Genomic DNA, 20,086 nt, shown 5'->3' with positions numbered 1-20,086 from the left:
AGCAGGCCACATGATATCACTTAAGACAAAAAGTAATCTGAGCACTTCAGTAAGTTACCTGTTCCACCACATCCCTGAGTTCCTCTGTTGGATTGAGAGCTGGTGACCATGAGTACATTTGAGTATAGAGAACTCATTGTTATGTTCAAGAAATCAGTTAAGGGTGATGTGAGCTTTGTGTTCCTGCTGGAAGCAGATATCAGAAGATAGTTACACTGCAGTCATAAAGGAATGGACAGGGTAAGCAACAACACTCAGGTATGCTGTGGTGTTTAAATCCCTGCACCATTAAACCACTGGCAGCCTGAACTATTAAGGCAAGACCATCTGAATGCAGCAGAAATCAAGGCTCATTAGAACAGGCCATTTACCATTTACAGAGTGCATGAAAAATAAGCAGCATGCTTATTAAGGAGACTGCATGTATTAGATTTTAAGTTGTTCAGTTTCTCCTGAAAACCTTTGTTAAATCGGCTGATAGGACATTTTAATCCAACAGTTGATCATTTCTGAAATGCTTTGTGTGAATACAAACTACACTGTGAGTGAGGTGAAATTAGAAATGAAAGATTCCTTAACGAGATCTCCGAGTATGCGTTGTTTACATATATACAATTTATTTATTTATTTCTACCAAGTGGCTCTATTTTACTGATCACTCACAACGGTGACTTCTGCCTGCAGACGTGAGCAGTGCATCAAACAGTTTATCCGCAGATTAGTCTGGCTCCTGGATTACTAGTCTGGATTACCTCCACCTTATTGAATGAAAAAATGCACAACAGTAACTAAAATGCAATCCTAAAGGACTGCAGAGAAAAGACAGAGAGGAGGGGGCGGGGCGTGATGCTGAAATAAGCCGAAGTGACAGATTATTTTTAATATTTTGAGACTCAGTCAAAAAACGATCAACTGTTTAATCCGGAGCAAAAACGCGACGTGGTAACGATTGCAACCCTTTCAAAAAAATCTTTTTAAGTGTCAGTCACATTTCTTCAAGCACACCGAGAACCTTTCACGTCAACTTTCGTTTGCGTTTCCATTTCTGCAACGGCAGAGATTTATTTTAAGTGACAGATGTGATGGATCGGGCAAAGCTGCCAATTAGCGGTATGAACATGCAGCGCCCGCCTGTCAGGTTAGTGGGGAGCAGATGGGTTAAAGATCTAATCAGCCTGCAACTGAGTTAAGCTGGACGCAATGCAGCTAATGGCACTAATGCACCTAAAGTGAGAATACATGATGGTTATTGCTGCATTGCCAGTTTTAAGGTGGCAAAAGTAAAAGAAATTTTAAAAAAATGTGGGAGACAAAGCAGGGGCTGAATTGCTGCCAACTCGCTGTCTGTGTGTGAACGACGGTGGGGCTTCAGTGCGTAAATGCTACTGAGAGAAACATGAGACCAGGGGAGGTAGAGGGAAAGGAAAGAAATATGCACATAAACTGGTTAATGCGCACAGGGGCAGGGGAGAGCCGCCCTTTGCAGAGACTGGAATGGGGGTGGGGGGAGGGAGTCCCCAAATGGTCAGAGAAACCCTTTCTGCAGGGGTCCATTGTCTGCTGACCATGACTATGAAAAGAAAGCTGATTACAGGAGACAGCGTGTTGTGTTGCTTCAACGGTTGCCTGCAGTTGATCACTACACGTTGCCGTTTCGTCTGATGTCTCCCTTTTGTTATCCCCACCTAAAAAAAAAAGAGCTTCACAGCTTTGCGGTGTGATGCCTGGGCTTGCTTTCTCAGGTCTGAATTGCAGGCTGCGAGTGTTTCTGCTCTCTTTTTCCCCGCATCCTGCCAGATAAAGCAAATCCTCCCTCTCCTCATCTCAAAATGACTTGTGTATTATTAAAAGCTTTTAAATGGAGCAGAGTGCTGGCTGACTACCAAATCCACTGCCTTGTTGCCAGGGAAACACATACCCATGGTCTCCACTCCTCCTCCTTCTCAGTGCTTTTTTTCCCCCTCCCACCCCTCCTCCCCTCCCCGGAGGCTCATATTTCAAAACCATCAGCAGTCTTGTGCGCTCACACTGCTGCCTTTCAACTAAAAGCTTTTTGTGCTTCCAGTGAAGCAGAATGGAGGGGAGAGAGAGCAGATGGGAGTGGTTAGAGGAGAGGGGAGGGAAAATAAAGGGCCTCCCTCACCGTTGCCAGGGCAACTTGATGTCACGGTGACATCACGCACCACTAAAAGCTTTTAACCGGATTCCTCTCCTGCCTTAGGCCCCATTTTGAGTCCTCTTTCAGCTAGACTAGGGGGAAAGGCACAGGCAGGGTGGTGGTGTGTGTGTGTGCCTTCCTGCTTCTATCCCTCCATTACTGGAGACTCAACACGGCTCTTTAGCGAAGTAAAAGGCTTTCAAAACCAACCTCTAAAGCTCTGCAAACAGAACCAGCACAGGTCAAGAGAGTCATTTAAAATTTAAAAAAAAAAAAATGGCATCAGAGGATGGTTTCAGCTACCTGATGCCAGGCCACAGTGAGAAACACAGACGGGCCCCGAACTGGACCGATGGCGAAATGAAAGCCCTCCTGTACGTGTGGGAGGAACACCACAACGAGCTGAAAATGAGCAAGAGGAACGCTAAGGTTTACGAGAAGATGTCCCAGAGGTTCTTTCAGCTGACAGGAGAGCAGCGCTTCAAGGAAGAGATCAAGATGAAAATCACCAATATGTCTTTTCAGTACAGGCAAGTGCAAAACCCCGGTCCAAAGTCGTGGCTCCAGCTGCTGCATGACCAACCCCCCCCCACCACCACCCATTTTTTTTGTTTTTGTTTTACATTTTCTCTGCTTTAACAGGCGACTGAAAGCTACAGTTGGCGAAGGCAGCGAGGCGCCGGATTGGCCGTACTACAAGGCCATAGAGAAGATCCTCTCCAAGCCGCTGGAGAACGGCAGGGTGAACTCTTTGGAGTTTCAGGCCTCTGCAGCGGGTCCCTCCACTTCCTCCCAGTCGACAGACAACCTGGTGCCACAGTCAGACGAGGGGCTGATGGGATTCCTGCCAGAGTACACAGGCTCCTCGGACGAGATGGAGATCAAACAAGAGCTGGACTCGCTGAGCTCTGATAGTGAGCACACACAGGGCTCCAGGTAACAGGAAATAGAGGAGACACACAGTGCATGTGTGTGTCATAGTGAATATGTGCACTTTTGAAACACTCATAAAGATAATAATAGATGAACTGACCTTTGTATGCTATTGTTTCAGAGAAGCAACCCACCAGATATACAGTTTTATGCAGTTTTCAGCTTGCCAGCTATAACTGAAAGTGACTACCTTTCCTCAGCTGGGTTACTTGTTGCTATGCTTTATTTAAACCTTGAATGCTAAAATTATATACACGATTGCTTTTTTCTCTCTGCGTTTTAACAGTTTTGTTAGTTTCTGTAAAGTATACTTACTTTACTTACTTACTAATAATCTGTGTAGGTCTGTCTGTTCCTCTGATCCACTCCAGACTTGGTGAGTCTGTCGCTGGGGACTCTGGCAAGGGCAGTGCTCAATTTTGAGGTTGTTTAGATGAGCGGTTCTCTTTTGTTTTTTGGGGGGGGCTAAATGTAGTTCCTTGTTAAAAGTGTTTCCACACTGACAGACACACACACTATCTTTCTGGGGACATTCATGCAATCCCAAGCCTCTTAACTCTACGTTTAGCCATAACAGCTAAGTGCTAAAGTCTTAAATTCACCCTAATTCTTTAACCCTAAAACCAAGCCTTAGCCCTCAAATCAACTTTTAATGGGCTGAAAAATGAGTCAAAAAGTTCTTGCTTTAAAAAAAAAACCCCTCATCACTCTGATGCACTAAAATTCAATCTGGATGTGTTTTCTTGTCATTATTGTTGTTGTTGGCATTAGTTTCCTGTGGCACACCACAGCAAACGCTCACTCATGCTTAGGGATGGGTATCGAAAACCGGTTCTTGCTGAGAACCGGTTCCCTCTGTTTCAATTCCTTGGAATTGTTTGCCATTTTTGCAAACGATTCCCTTATCGATTCCCGTCGCCACGAATTACGTCACCACGTTGCGGAGCGTCATTTACCTGGCAGGAAACATGGCGGCTCAAACGCTCAAAAGTTTGGTTATACTTTACGAGAACGGATGACAACAGGGTAACTTGCAATACTTGAAAAGTAGATATTTCATTTCAGGGAGGAAACACTACGAATATGCAAAAGCATTTGCTCACAAAACACACGATAACCTTAAATGAATGTCGTGTTTTTAATTCCGCTCCGGACTCGTTAATCTCAACCCAGCAGCAGCGGTAACGTTTGTACGTCCTCTCCCGTTAATGCAGCAGGTAAATAATCAACTAACAGTGCATATTATGTTAACGCGATCTGCCTTCTTACAAAACCTGCCATTACTGTGCATTTAGGTGACCATGATGAGACAGACAGACAGAGTCTGGCTCAGATGCTGCCAGTTCTCGCTGCAGTCTACTGGTAGCGTCTCCTTTCAGGCCAGGATAGACGAATGTCACCGAGCAGTGACTAAGTTTGTGGTCAAAGGTTTGCACCCATTTGCCACAGCAGATGTGTTTAATTGTAGGCAGGGACATTACTGGATATTCTTCTGCAATTGTAATTATTGCTACAGAAGAATATTTATGTTATTATTTTACATTTACAATTTTTTTTCCTGGGGACCCTGTGACACCCCATTGAAGAGCCGTAGGCTGTGGATCTCTTAAGATCTCACTGTTGGGTTTGTAAGGCCATGTTACTCCTAAATTTCTATCTTGTTCAAAGAGAAGATATAAAACAAAGTTCTAAGCTAATCGACCTTAGTGTTCTCCTTTTTTAAAAAGAATCGATAAAGAATCGAATCGTTAAACAGAATCAAAATTGGATCGGAATCGTGAAAATCTTATCAATACCCATCCCTACTCATGTTGCTTCTCCAGAAAGCTGCAGCCCACAATCTGCCTGTACTGGTTAGGCAAAATCAGAAACATGCATCCAGCTGATGTGTCCTCAGGGCTGTCTTCTTATTAAAACTGTGCCTCTCAATTGTCTGTCTTAATTGTCAGAAAAATCTGTAGATTGTAGCTACCAGTAATAAGCCATGTTTCACTCCCTTTAAATGCCGTCCATAGCATTGTAAAACACTTGCAATGATTTACTTCTATGATTTCTGCCTTCGGCGCGAGGAGCCGATGCACACAAACCAATGTTATGTTGAAGGTCGTGGAACTAACCTGTGAAAATGCGAACCCAGTGTGATCTCTTTTTACTAGGCACTGCCTGCTCTGAAAGGTTCCCCTCTCTGCTCCCCCAGCTCACATCCTATCTCGGCCAGGAAGAGGAAGGCCAGCAAGCACCTGTCCTTGAAGCGGAAGAAACTGCGAGTCTTGCAGGCTATGCTGCAGCAACAGAAGAAGTCGAGCCGGGCCATGGAGGAGACGTGCAGGGAGGTGCGTCGAGCCGTGCACCAACAGAACCTCCTCCAGGTCCAGTGCCTGCAGCTGCAGGAGCGCATGATGAACCTCCTGGAGAAGATGATCCAGCTTCCCGCCACTGCATCAGCCACATGGGGTCAGAGCGGTGTGAAGGATCCGGGAAAACCATAAAGTGTATATTTTTTGTTTTGTTTTTTATTGGGGGGCATTGCCTCACCTATAACCTTGTTGAATACAAAAAAATGATGTATTTTATTTTGGCATTCCAGGTTTATCCTATTGTGAGTAAAGCTCTGTGTAGAAATGGTAGAGACAGGCATGAATACAGGCTTTTACCATTTCTGGAGGAGTATCATTTGTAGAAGATAAACATGTTATTGCATTTGTTAGCACTTTAGCATCAACATTAAGTCAGGCTCCACTGTACATTTTCATTTTAGGAACAGTTGTATAAGATTTCTTGATAATTTGCCAAGTACCCTAATAAAAATCACTGTGGGAACAACAGCCATCACTTTTTATTCTTTGCCAGGATAATTACATGTTACATGGGAGGTCTGATGCCAAAACAGGGCAATTTGTAGCAACCATGAACCAGGAATTTAGGCGGTAATCCCCACTGTTACTGCAGTCATTTGGTAAAGAGCTGCCAGCAAATGGCAACACAAGCTGCTTGAGATTTCTCAGAAAAAGAAACCTTGACTATGTCTTTTTGTGCAAAATAGTAGCTTTAATGAAACATTCCTGACTTTCTTTTGTGTGAGAATGTGACAGAGTGATTGGTAACCTTGATATTTATAGTGTTATACTGATATCCACATAAAAATTTCTAGGAATATGGGTCATTAGTCATAATAAGACTCTGACAAGTCAGACAGATTCTTCTATTTGTATCATAACAAAGACACTGATAGTGGCTAATAAAAGTCATATAACAGCATTTTTACAGCATTTAGTTTTAGGATTTGATATATATGGAAGCTTTCATTCAAGGCAGAAACCCGCAGATTTGTTTCTTGAGAACTGACAACTATGCAAAGATAACCTGCTGCTGTCTTTCACTCTAACATCCCCCATCTCCGTGACTCTACGGTACAATTATTGGGATGCAAAATACACAGAGGGTGGAGGCTGACGTTAGCTGAAATATTAAGGTCTTTGCCTTTCAGCCCATTTTAAGAGGATTTAGAGAAATAGGGGGGATTAGGCTAGTTCCATCACACATTACACCAGCTCAAAGGAAGTCACTCCTTCATGAAAATGAGAAAGCAACATCATTTGTTTCCTTATAACACACTGAACTGTGTGGCCTGTGTTTGCATAGTATGCTCATTGCTCACAGCCGTAATAAATAAATCATAAAGTGCAACGTCATTGCATTAGACTTCTAATCCTGTTGTTATATAGTGGTTTGTCAAAACGGCTGTCAGCTTCTTGCAAATGAGTAAGCTACACCGCACATGAGTAGTAAGGCCAGGGGTGAGGCAACCGTTGCAGCCCTTTGACCAGAGTTAGTGTTTACACACCATCCGCCGTAAAGAGCCGCAGTCGAGTGGAGGGGAAGGAGTTAACCAGAGGCAAAGTGGATGAGACATACTGCAGTAACCGCAGTCATATGGGTAAGACCTTTTTTATTTTTACTTTTTGGTTTTTAAGTGATCAACTTATCACCATTGCATGGGCAGTGCCTTTTAAATTTCATTATATTCCTCCTTTTAGACATATGTCAGGGGTGATTACAGAGTCTCCAGAGAACTTTCTGTGCTCTCACTTGTATACTTAAGCAGAGTTATTTATTAAAAATATCATATATATAAAAAAAAATATATACATACTTTACTTTACTTAAGGGAAAAATGAAGCTTGTCAACTGCCATCATTGTCAGCCAATAGCGTCACTCCCACTGTTTGAATATTGAACGCAAAGGAGATGCTGATTGGCCAGTGGGAGGAGTCACATGTTCCGGAGACGTTACGCTGTCATGGTTACAGTGAAAGACGCTTTGTGTTTTCCGTGATGAGTGAATGGATGGAGGTGGTGCCCTCGAGCTCTGCCATATGGAATACCGAATCACTGCAGGGAGAGAATAGAGAAAAAAAATGGACGCGTGAAGCGGAAAATGTAAACGTGGTAGACTCGTGTTAACGTAAACGTAAAACCCGTGGGCTTTTTTTTTCTGGCACAACTTTAAAAGCAGGTACTGTTAATTTTTTTTCCCGATAAGGCCTTAATTGTTGTCAAAGTTTCGAGCTACGTTAACATTTTTTGTCGCTTTAAAGTTGCCAAAACTCTAAAAAAAAGTAAAGCAGGAGCTAGCTTTCGCTATTTTTGTTTCGGTTTTTTTGCCCTCATAAAATGACTCGGGCGGTGACTTAAGTGTTGGAACATTTAAAAACTGGCTTACCGACACCAGAGTCCTTCATTAAAGTGGTGGTGAGCAGGGAGCCAGCTGGCGGTGTGTTTTGGGGAGTGGGTGGAGGGGTGACTGGGAGTAATATGCGAGCCGTGTTTGCACATAAAAGCTGCCTCTGTTTTAGCTCTGACAGATAATTGCAGATATAAGATTGATGTGGGTTGCGTTACTTGGTTATTAAATGAAACTGATTAAATTAAATTAATTTGTTGACTAGGTGAGAGCAAAGAAAGCTAGAAAAACACCCTGCTTTTTCTAACACTGCTTAAAAAATGTTATTCTGTTTTCAGTATATGGTCTTTACATTATTTATTAGCAGTATTCATCAATAAAATAACCATTTAATGTAATTAATAAAATGTGCTGTAGAACTTCTCATTAGTTTTCACAAAGAACTTTAGAGCTGTCGTTTATTTGCAAGTATTTTTGACATTTTAATGCATGAGTTGTAATTTATTAAGTCTTTGAACAATTTGATGTGGTGGAAAAACATGTCGTCTTCTTTACTTTTTGTCCTTGTGTTTTGCTTTGTGTTACCATAAGACGACAACAACACAATAGTGTTGGCAACGGACAAGTGTTACAGTTCCCACATGCGGCAACAAAGATGAGGATACAGGGACAGCCTGAGGGCGCGAGGAGGCGTCTGGATATGAATGCATCCGGTGAGTTCAAGAGCGTGGAGGTCATCCGTGGTCGGGCTGGATATGGCTTTACTATTTCAGGACAGAGGCCGTGCATGTTGAGCGGCATCCTGGAAGGAAGCCCGGCATACTTGGTGGGGCTCAGACAAGGAGATTGCATCATGGTCATCAATGGAAGTGACGTGTCTACTGCTTCTCATGAGGCTGTGGTGCAGCTGATTGGCAGCTGCAAAGGACCCCTGTGCTTGGTGGTGCAGGCTGAAGGCCGAGTGTTGGGAAACCCAATCCTTAATGATGTGAAATTTGGGTTTCCTCAGAAAAGTGGCGTTTTCCAAAAGGCAAGTGTTTTCCGCACAGTCTCAGATGACTCAAGCAACTCCTCCTTTAACGCGAGTTGTTCGGTTGCCGCCAAACAGAGGCCGGTTTCAGAGCCGGATATGTCACAGTGGTCACAGCAGTGGAGTGCTTTAGCTGAGCAGCCAAGGGAGGAGACTTCCACGTCTGGGGATGCAGACTCTGTTATTACAGACGAAGCCAATCCAGACTGGGGTGTTTTGAACATGACTTTGGTGGTTGGCTACCTGAGCTCCACAGAGCTGATTTTGAACACTAGTGAATCAGAGGACTGTTCAAAGGCCATTCTGGAGAGAATCCGACAGCTGGGCACTGAGCAGGACACCCATACCCTTGTGATGATGAAGATCATGTTTGATTGCATTCGTCTTTGTGACGACGCTGGAGCTGTTTTGGCAGCTTTCCCTGCTGAGAACCTGGTCTTGGGGGCTGTGTGTACTGAAGACCCACGTTTTTTTTGCCTGGTCACCACAGGGCATATTATTAATGGCCGTGTGCCAGAAGATAGTCCTCTGCGTGCCTCCTGCCATGTTTTTTTCATTGACCCAGATCTGGGAAATCACAAGGATCACACTGGGATTGCTGGCCGTTTTGGTTTCAACTGCACTCCAGATCCAGATGCCTCGGGCTGCCTGGAATTCCCACAGACTCCCCCGGATGTTCTTAACTTTGTAACAGTACTTTACAGCGACATGGGGGAAGCTGTGGAAAGACTAAGAGTGAAACTGGACGCAGAAGCCCAGGAGCATGCCAAGGAGAACGTCAGCACTGCCAAACGTGGCAGTGCAAGCAGCAATGGGGACAGTGGTATTGGAAATGTTTCTCCCCCTGAGGAGAGAGCGGACAGGGATTTCCCTTCGGTGATCCAAAACCATCCTGGGGCCCACCTCCCCAGCTGTCCATGGGATTATCCTCCGGCTGAGGGCCTCACCCCAATAACCCTCTCCAAGAATGGCCAAAAACTTAATCCAGAGAACACTACCAGCACAGATTCCCTTTCAGAGTCATTACCTGGCCCAGATTCTTTAGTTAGCTTTTATGGAGGACCCCCACCCAGACTACAGTTCCAGTTCAAGCCCCCACCACCTCTTATGCGTTTGGATAAAAAAACAAACTTCTCTGGAGATCCTCTCAGAGGGAGCCAACGGTGGTTCTCAAAGCCAAAGTGGCCAAAAGTCCTGAGTAGTGATCCAGCACTATGTGAAACATCCAACAACAACTGGCCCTCACACAATAGTCTTAGTGCCAGCACCAATAACCTGCCACCTCCAATGAGCCAGATACCCTCGGAAAGATACCAGTCAGCTGAAGTCATGATGCTGCCTCCCAGGGAGGAATGGACCAGAAAGTTTGTAGAACAGAGACAGAAGCAGCAAAAGGATGGCAGCACTAGAAATGTAAGTAAGACACTCTTTCTTGTTTTCAATTTTTTTTTTACTTTAAAGCTGCAATCAAAAGAATTTAAAAATAAACATTTCTTATGCTGCCATTGAAGTAGTTAATGAGGTTTATGAGTATGTATAAATAACCTGTGATCTGAAATACAGGTTTCAGGCATTTAACTTCCACAAGAGTCAAATATGAAAAATCATATATTTATCATGTTTTTGAACCCAAAAGGTTAAAATTTCTTGATAGTTATTTACAAAAAAGGGCAAAAATGTTAGAAAATATTTTTTTAATTTCACTTGTGAGGGAGCCATTATATGCTCCCCCCCCCCCCCCCCCTGTTTTTATCTCATATGTACTTTTAAAATTGCAGCTGCTCAAATTAAAAATGGCACACAGCAGCCCAACTACCTGCTCTTTGTATGCTGCAGCATATCCAAGAAAGTAGTTTTAAAGGGGAGGATGTAAAATAGTTTATTTCAGACTGAGCAGCTGCACCAAGGCCCATCATCAAATTAATAAGGATTATTTTGAGGTGTGAGTCATGCAAAGCTCTAGCAAGCTAGAATACAAGTCAGAAATGACGTCCCTGTAATAGGTCCTTAATATGTCCTCTTGAAGTACCTGGTGATGTTTATAGGATCTTTATAGGTGTCCTGACAGAGACATTTTATGTGATCAGCAACAAGCATGAGGTGTCCTGTCTTTCACAAACTCTTTAAAACTTTTTTTTTTGTATTCTTGTTGAATTAAATGCTTTTACTTAAGTGCTGTGCAGGTTTCTTTGCTAAAATGTAAAGTTTATTATTCCTGTCACCTTGAGGCAAGAGCATCTGCTTCTGTGCTTATAGTGGCTCTTGAACTATTAAATGCTCAGAAAGAATTGAGTTTCCCGACATCAAGGGGGTGTTAGTAAGTCTGTTTTTGGTGGCACCTAACATGAAATAAAACACCACTGCTCAACGCTCAGTTGGTGCAGTGTGTCAATTGAGCTCAGAAAACACCTGCTGAAAGTTAATGTGCAACTCTATAAAGAGGTTTTTTTTACTGTTGGTTTCCTCTTTGTCCACAAGATGTCCCTGTGTATCCATGAGCTCCAAGAACCACAATTACACGTCTAAAGTATCTCTGAAGTCGGCTTTTTCACTAAGCAACAGACTCGAATTAGTCAGCATGTAGGCGAGCTTGTGTTTGTAAATAACTTTGTAATCAGGGACACGTGCAGCGGGCTTTAGATTAAGTTTGGCTACAGAATAATCTCATGTGATATATTTTTTTTAAGTTTATTTCTTTAAGAGAAGCATTGCCCTGTGTTTCCAAGTCAGAGCTTGATTGCATCTTTTCCCAGCAGCTTGCATTAGATCAGAAAAAAAGACTATCTTGAACAGGAAGCCAGACAAATTACAGGGTAGAGCCCATGTCATGCAGCAGTAATTATCTGCAAGCAATAGACACAAAACCTCTCCAGTCACAAGAGTATGCGGTGGCTGGTTAGAATGCAGTATCTTTAAGATATTAGCGATTGTGTTTCCATCTGCAGTCCGAGAGACTGTGACATTAGTGTGCAATTATATCTGAATGTAGAGGCACCAGGAGAGAAATCTGTCAGATCTCGCGGATCATTTTAGATTCCCAGAAAGATGTGTTTGAACAAACTCATCTCAAATTCAATTCTCACTTTGCTTATACTGTTACATTTTCATTTTCTCCTATCCGCGAGTAACTCCATTATCTTTGACTCTCCGGGCAAAAACGTGTCACAAACACTTCAGTTCTCTGAAAATTATGACATTATCTCCGACAGTCATAGCAAAAAATTTCTGTAGATAAATAGATGTCAGTGACAGTAGTTTAACAGTTACTAAGTTGTAGTTTGGTAACTTGATTTTCTAGGAGAGACAGTGTCTTGTGTTCAAAAGTTAAATCAGTAATGGTGATTTTAAATACTCTTGCCTTCAGGGTTCCAGGTTTTGGGGTATAGGCGCTATTCGTGCGTCTAAACGTCGTTCTGCCAAACGTCTCAGCCTGGCGCGATCACTGGATGACCTTGACGTAAGTTCTTTTTCCTTCCTCACCCTTTATGCTATGAATTTGAAACATGGAAAGTGTTTTTTCATTTTAATGCTCGGATGCTCTTCTGTCCTTCCCATTCTGGTTGGCCTGTATGTACAAAAATTACCTCATTAATGTGGACGTTTGAACCATACCCCCTCCCTTTTACACTTCAGCTTTTTTTCTCTTCTTTTTTTTAACCTCACATTTCCGTTGCCTTGAACTCTGTGTTTGCAAGGGATGGCTCACAAAGTGGTCTTTGTGTAAGCTAGAGGCATGTTCCTGTTTGTTTGGTGTCACTAATGAGCGCTGCTGCACGATGGAATATCATGCTCACATTTTCTCATATTAATGTTTCTGAGGAACCCTCTTTCTGCAGTGGGTCTGTGCATGCACGTATTACTTAGGCACACTGATTCTGATTCATATTCACAAAACTACACACACACGTGCTCTTATGTCTTGTAATTGTTCCGAATGCACACAAACAGGCGCAAAAATGATCCAGAAAGTGGCAGACTGTATTGTGGGTCCACATAGGAGCACACTTGCAGGATCCACATTGCACTCAAAACATCACACCACAAATCTGCTTCTCAGGAATGTCTCAACACACACTAAAGAGCACTGTTAATAATAATAAAATGTTTACCCCAAGATGTCTTAAGCTACTTTCTTAATCAGCTATAGATTATAATACCCCACCTCCCACTTCATCTCCTAATCCTCACTGTATGTTCACATGTACGAATCTGAGTAGCTTTTGTTTTTAAGCGAGGTTACAAACTTTTACCAGTAAAAAAAAAATTGAAAAAATTAAAAAGTGTATTTTTATTTTGTTTCATAACTTCTTGTTGGCTCGTGTGCAAAGATTTCCTCACCGTGCGTGGGTCTAACGGTGTGTTTCATTGTTTACTTTTTATGACTTACCAGAAATAGCTAATTACTTTGCATCAATCAAGAGTAAAATTGCCTCTGAGTATGCCATCACCCCTAGCAACTAAGACATCTCTTCTCTAGTGCTGTTATGAGGTGTCTATTCCTGCCTGCTGTTAAATTTAAAAGGGGATGTTTTGAGCTGTCATATACTCTGCTTGTACAAAATAACATTGGCTGAATAGAAAGGTAGGTGTTCTCATGCTTGAAGCAGTCTGTGAAATTATCTAATCTCTTCCCCCCCTTGTCTCTCAGCGTTAGTTTGATCTGTTACATTGTTTTGTAGATCTTTGATATCTTTGTTTTATCATCTCTATGCTGGTGGGACCTGCAGTGGCACAAACAAAGAGAGGCAGGCTTAGGCTAGTCTCAGTTGGCTCAGTTAAATACAGCATATGTTTTGATACTAAGTGTTGATTATCTACAGACAAGAGTACTACATGACTTCTGTTAGTAATTACATGCTATCTAAAAGATAACTATAGCTTCATTGTCTGAAAAATGAAGCCATTGTAAAAGAGCTTTTAAACTTGCATTCAAAACAGACAGCGGGCCTATTTGCTTAAATGCTAGTTTCAGGAGATTTCAAATAAAACAAGGTTTCATTTTGTAAATTAAGAGTCAGACTAACAGCTTTTCAGTCTCAAGTAGTTAGTTTTTCTCAGTTTTGCACTCACATTTACGTGCCCATTACTCCTGGTTTCAAAACACCAGCAGTGCCACAGTGAAAATAATGAGTTGTGAGTATCACAATGAGATTTCACTAATTAATGGGTAATCTTATGGTGGCTGTGTCCATGTTTTATATATAATCTATGTAGGAACACTATAAAATGACAGAAAAATGGAATACAATGAAATGAAAAAATGTAACTTTGCTTGTTTTGAAATATAGGGCTCATTTTTTGTGCTGTGCAACAATATAAAACAAAATGGACAGTTTAACGATTCTTTTAACATCAGTGTGAGTATTTCCAACTGATGACACTAACGCCTGTAGCTTAAAGAAAAATATTGCTCATCCTTGCTTAAATTAGAGCTGAGCTTCATAACAGGTTGCTGTATTGTGGGTTTGTTTGTCTTTGTTTCATAATGTGCCAAATGTTTTCAGCAGGTGGCAGTTTAAGACCCAGACTCTGTTTTACAGAGCTGTGCTTCTACATGTAGAATGCGGTTTGCATAGGCCCTCCTTTAATAAGATGTCTATATGATGATATATAGCTGCATATATTGTTCAGCATTAATGGTGCCTTCACAAATGTGTATTTTACCCATGCCACATGCACTAATGCACTTCCACAGATCGAGCCGTATGATATCACTATTCTTTAGTCAGTATGATGTGGTGTGTGTGATTTCCAAAAATCCCAAATTCAAATTTTCAGTGATAAAATCTGTTTTTAATCTGCAGTATTAAGTCACGGTACTGCTATACATTCCAAATAATAAGAGTTTAGGGAATTTATGATTTTCAGAGACTTTTCAGTGTGCACCTCGGGCTCTGCTCTGGATTTTAATTTCACAAGCTTTCATCTTGCAGTCATGGCCAGATATCAGGTTTTCTATAAGCAACTCTGTTCTCCCATAGCAAATTAAAGCCATCCAATGGCACCAATTTGGTTCTTATAGACTTACACATATGCAGAATTGGGTGGTGCCTCTTAAGCACCAGATTTGGAGAATGACCTGTTCAGGAAATGATTTTTAGCATGGGAATCTTTGAAGAATGAAGTGAAATTTAAGGACTTGTTTCCCCCCTACTTTGAAGGTTGTGGTCCCCTTCAGAGCAAAAATAAGTGACAAATGATGGACACAGCAAGCTGATGCACTGTAGTAAACTCTTTACCTCAGAAGACTCTTTAACCTCCTAAGATCCGAGCTCTTCTACGGCATGCATTTTTAATTTCTCTTTGATATTTGGGCATATTGGGGCCCGATGAATGTAAAAACAAAGAATTACCAGATTTTTTTTTTTTTGCCTTATTTTTGTTTTTATGAAAAATTAGAGCCACATATGAGGATATTTGTTTAAAATCTTGATAGAACAGTAGCAGTATAATGTCTTCATAAGTGGAAATAAGGCCCTTGTAGAGCAAAATTGAGTATTTTGGTCTAAATAACCCAAAATGTGATGTCCAGGTTAATACAGGGAGAAACTCCTGTCCAAGTGTTTGGTTTCTGCAGGATTTTCTGACTTGTGTATAGTTGTGAAGGACTGTTCTCATAACAAGCCTTTTCAGAAAACACACGATAAGCTCTCATTCAGTGCATCTGGACTCACAAGGACACTGTGAGGCTCTTTACGAGTTCCCCCTCATGGATAACTTCTGTATGCGTTCTTGTAGCATTTTGTGTCCATAACAATCTGAAACTATGGGTGACACAGTGGCCAGAAATGAGCATACTTCTGGAATCTTTCCTCACACGGCTCTGACATGTCATAGTAGTAGTAGTATTGTTGCTTTTCAGTGTTTGCCTTCCTTCTTCACCAGAAGAAGAAACTGCTATATAACCCTGTGCTTGTGTATGTAGTAATTCATTTTTTTGCCCCTGCTGCTTTTCCCTCAGAGAGTACTCCGATGCTAAGCTTTTCTTCGTGCTGAAGAGCGTCCTGTTTTGTACATCCTTGTATTATTTCTCATTCAGAGCCCCACTGCAAACCCCCACCACCCCACACACCCACACACAGCCCCCCACATCCCACTGCCCCGGTGCTGTAAGCCTGTGTCTCACTCATCACACACTCAGCTGCAAACAGATGCTTTGCGCCCTCCACGCTCAGCAGACGACAGTGTGTTCAACTTTGCAAAGATGACACCATTAGCTGGCTGCTGCGACTGTGCTCAATCTGACTATGTTCGGAGGTGTTGCGGCATTTGAGAACATCTGTTCCTGCGAGCCGTTAATGGTTAATGCGTGCCGTTTGATTCGGGTAAATTTGCTGGGGAAATTTTTTGCCTCTTTGCTCCGTGCCTGAAGTTTCTCCCTCTCCTTTCCTTTTAGGTGTGGAAACATTAGCGGCTTTTGTTTACATGATTGTGGGTAAGAGATGTATGCTGTGGGCGTAGCAGAAACCCAGACAGGGCATGAAGACACAGACGGAGAGGGAGGTAAATAGAGAAGGAATGAGGAGGAATTCACAGCAAAGAGAGCGAGAGAGGGAGGGAGAGAGAAAACGAGGGGAGGGATATTGATAGAGAGAGAGAGAAAAGAGAGAGGAAGAGAGGGGGAGCTTTTGAACTCTCAGTGGCTGTCAGGATTTTCGGCTCCTCTGCACGCTCTCTCCTCCCTCGCTCAGCTCTGCCTCTCTGCACTGCAAACACAGACTCGCACACGCACCGCGCGAGATCCAGCGGATGGACTCTCTTACACACACCAGGCGTGTGGAGTAGCGCTGAAGACGGGCAAAGCACACAGCGCCATACATGGAGCAAACTTTAACGCTCAACTCCGTAAGTCACAAAAATCCTGCCACGCGTGCTTTTTTTTGCCCATTTGGTGATGGCACCTTCATCTTTCACACTAGGGATGTCTTGGCTGCCACACTGTTACTTCTTCTTTGGGCTCTTTGTAGCTCCTGTTGTAGCTTTCTGAGCAGCATACAGTGGTTAGCTTGTGTGGTCTGTCAGAGGAATGTTTTGACCAGTGCCAGCTGAGACTCCCATGTGCTGTGTGACACACACTACACTGCTGTATGCAGGAAAATGTGGCATTGCGTCTAGATCAGGATGCACGACGACTTTAAATTAGATGTCGTACTGAAAGAGTTTTGTTAAGTGACCCGGAGGCTTGTTATTGTAAACTGCATGGGGCCTTTTCAATGAAGCGCGCTCTGTTGCACTTGCCCCGAGAAATGACCCTTTCCGCAGCGAGTCGGCAGCACCGGGAGAAGTTCGATTAGCTGAAGCGACGTTGAGATCCGGCGTCGTCGCTGTCGGATGGTATTAAATCGGCAGTGAATTCTCTGTAGCTTTTTATTCTGAGGGAGTCATCTAACAACCACAGTTTAGTCTGAACTTGAAATGGTTGCCTGTGGTTTTACCTTGCCCTTATTTGCTTTGTGCAGGCATGTCTTCGTGTTTGATTCACCAGCCATCTCTATAACATATCTTTCCTAACACATTTCACAACTACTTTCTTTGGTAATGTGGAATCATACATGAAACTAAGCTTTAATGACTAGTGATTTAGTCATAGATGCCATACTTCATTATGTAAATTTGTGCCCTATTTTTTTGGTTATTATTTTTTAATGCGGATGTTGGGACTTGAGAAGATGAGCAGGTATCGAATCTTCCTGTGAATTAGCAGTAGTGTAAGGAGAACACGACACACTTTTATGTCTCTGACATCACATGGCCAGCTCTGTTAGAGTGGGTGGACAGCTGTGCTCACGATATTTGTCCTTAGGCTACACACACACACACACACACACACACACACACACACACACACACACACACACACACACACACAAAGCCAGCAAACAAAAATGGTGCATTAACACAATAAAAGTTATTTTGCTGTCCAGCTGCTCTGTGTTGGAATATGCAGCGGCCTTTAACCAGCTGAACAGATGTGGCTGCGGTTGCTGACTTTGCTGTTTGACCCAACTGTAACCACGGAAAATACCCGCTGCCTCACCATCTCTAAATGCAGGCGTACTGCTGCTCCACTCTTGGCTGTTGTCATACCAACATCACTTAGCGACATTTGAGACTATGGGAGTTTTAAAAAATTGTTTTTTTAGTTAACCACACAGCCCTTCATCAATGCCTGTTGATTTTGTATGCGTGAATCAGAACGCTCTGAAGCTCATACATTCCCCTCTCTCTGTTTACCTCGCTCACTATTACTATTATTATACTTATCTGCTTCACTGAAAAGGAACCTACTGCCAAGGGTGTGGAGGTTATTCAATGAGGAACGACTCTAGAGCTGCCAGACTTTTTTTAACCTCCTTGGTAACAGTTGAAACATGTCTGGTGTACAGTGGACTGCTCGTTGTGTTCAGCTTTTTACCTCTCGCATGAAGCTCAGATAATGCCGGGGCATGTTTACTTCCCGTATGAGACGTTGAGCAAGGCTGCAGACAGGCTTGGAAAGTTAATATTGTTGGCATCTTTTTGGCCTTGTGTTGGCGCAAGATGATGCAGAACCAGGCCAAGGTCTTGTCGATATTACACTGTGGGAGTCATAAACATGGCCCACTGGTGAAGCCTAAACACTGACTTTACCTCTTAAACATTTTTTTTAACATCATCTTTCTCTGGTCAACATCAAATGTGGTATTTCCAAAGCCTGGTTATTGCCTGATCTTGTTATTTTTGGCTGTGTAAAATACCACTTATTACTCAGTTTGCAACCTACATGTGTTAGGATGTTTCAAAGAAAAGGTTAGCCAAATTATGTAGTGCTAGATCATTCTCATATTGTGTAGTAAAGTTGACTTACTGTACCCTTTCTCAGTGTTTTCCTTTTTAAAATGTGTATATTGTTGCAGTGGTGGATGCCCAAGTTAAATATGGCCAGAGTATTGAATAATTAGGTCAGGGTACATACAAGTAACCTCGGTGAGTCAAAAGCTCAGGCTTCAGGCCTCTATAAAATGCCCAGTTTGAGAAAGTTTTTCAACTCTTGGCTCTCACTGATGTCACAGAGAGGGGAAAATCCCTAATATAGTCATCTTCAGAGCACAGCTTTTCTAGTTAGGAGGGGCAGCCAATCAGAAGAAAGTCTTCCAATGATGTCTGCATCAAGGCCCAGTATAATATAAATAAGGATTATTTTGAACTGGCAGTCATGCAAAGCTGCTCCAGTAGATGCTGCAGTTAAATGATGATGGTGATTGTTTTTATAGGTCACCTTTAAACAGAAGCTGACTGATTGTTTTCAAAACAGAAATAACTGTCTGACCTATTTGTAATTTTACATTGTGAGCTTTACCATACATCCTTACAATCTACAGGACATCTTAGGCCTGAGTGATAAACATTGGACCAACTTGCCTTCACTTCTTTCCCATTTCACTAAAGTGGCTTTGGGTTCCCAGCATGACCAAAGGGATTAGACAGAGGGGTTTAAGGTCAGTAGGACTTAAAGAGGAAGTAAAGAATTATGCTACTTCTTGTATTCTGCAACATATGGCCTTGTTACATTTCCAGATGGCAAATAGTATTAGTATAATCTTATCGTCATAAAACAAATGTAGCCATACACCCAGACTTTTCAGAAAACTTTAAAAAAAAAATTCGTTTGGTAAAAAACTGAAGGGACTGTGAGCTAATTATAGGTGTCTGGTTTCAGGTTGGAAAGTCCATTTCTGGTGGTTTTTCTTTCTTTCTTTCTTTTTGTGGAAAAGAAAGGGAGCAGCAGGAGGGTGTGGTCGCGTCTTATGTGGTTTACTCACCTCCAGCCCTCCAGGCTCATGTGTACACAGCCCTTTCACTGTGATAATAAACTGCTGTGGGAAAGGTCCTGATCACTGGTTTTGGTTGCCTTCTCTGAAGTTGTTCTGTTTTTGTGGAGTTCAGCTGTGAATTGTAAATCGAAAGGCTTCTCATTTGTTGCTTATTTTGTATGCGGCCCTGCTTTAACACTGTGTTACTTTACAACAAATAGAGTTGAAGTCATGTTTTCATGTATGCTTTTAGGCTTGGTGGTCAGACCATTTTCACACATGATGGCAACCTGTGTAATTAATTTTATTACATTTTCATCATTACACAGTAGCTCTGAATATGAGAATGCAATGTCATGCATGGAACTGTATTTATCTCGAGTATAAGCCAGTTGATGATCTAATGGTTAAGAATAAAACAGGTCATTGCTTTCATTGCAATTGTGTGTCTGTTTGGTTTAAAGGCCTCGTGTCTAAATCAAACAGTA

At 42.3% G+C, this 20,086-nt stretch overlaps 2 protein-coding genes across 5 annotated transcripts in view; both read left to right on the top strand.

Annotated features, from left to right (window-relative positions):
- The first annotated feature begins 2,434 nt into the window (after nt 1-2,434).
- Nucleotides 2,435-5,580, top strand: msantd1 (Myb/SANT-like DNA-binding domain containing 1). 2 transcript variants are annotated; one of them, XM_085350935.1, is made up of 4 exons: nt 2,435-2,688; nt 2,801-3,094; nt 4,425-4,429; nt 5,267-5,580. In XM_085350935.1, exons 1-4 carry the CDS (start codon nt 2,435-2,437, stop codon nt 5,578-5,580), a joined length of 867 nt encoding a protein of 288 aa, XP_085207061.1. The 2 variants fall into 2 exon arrangements, with proteins under 2 accessions (XP_085207061.1, XP_085207062.1); XM_085350936.1 differs by lacking the exon at nt 4,425-4,429 and having other exon boundaries at nt 5,289-5,580.
- Nucleotides 5,581-8,430: 2,850 nt separating this feature from the next.
- LOC146636606 (regulator of G protein signaling 12-like) overlaps nt 8,431-20,086 on the top strand; it is a 42,224-nt gene continuing 30,568 nt past the window's right edge. For all 3 annotated transcript variants that reach the window (XM_085350933.1, XM_085350934.1, XM_085350932.1), the window contains exons 1-2: nt 8,431-10,218; nt 12,170-12,262. In XM_085350933.1, coding sequence (XP_085207059.1) covers nt 8,431-10,218; nt 12,170-12,262 — 1,881 coding nt within the window. The remainder of the gene's footprint in view (nt 10,219-12,169; nt 12,263-20,086) is intronic.

Source organism: Diplotaxodon limnothrissa, linkage group LG3 (genome assembly GCF_057381915.1).
Source record: "Diplotaxodon limnothrissa isolate DT_005_m linkage group LG3, D_limnothrissa_male_GT1.1, whole genome shotgun sequence".
Taxonomy (NCBI): domain Eukaryota; kingdom Metazoa; phylum Chordata; class Actinopteri; order Cichliformes; family Cichlidae; genus Diplotaxodon; species Diplotaxodon limnothrissa.
Note: the sequence above shows the minus strand (reverse complement) of the source record. Positions and strands in the feature narration are given on the sequence as shown.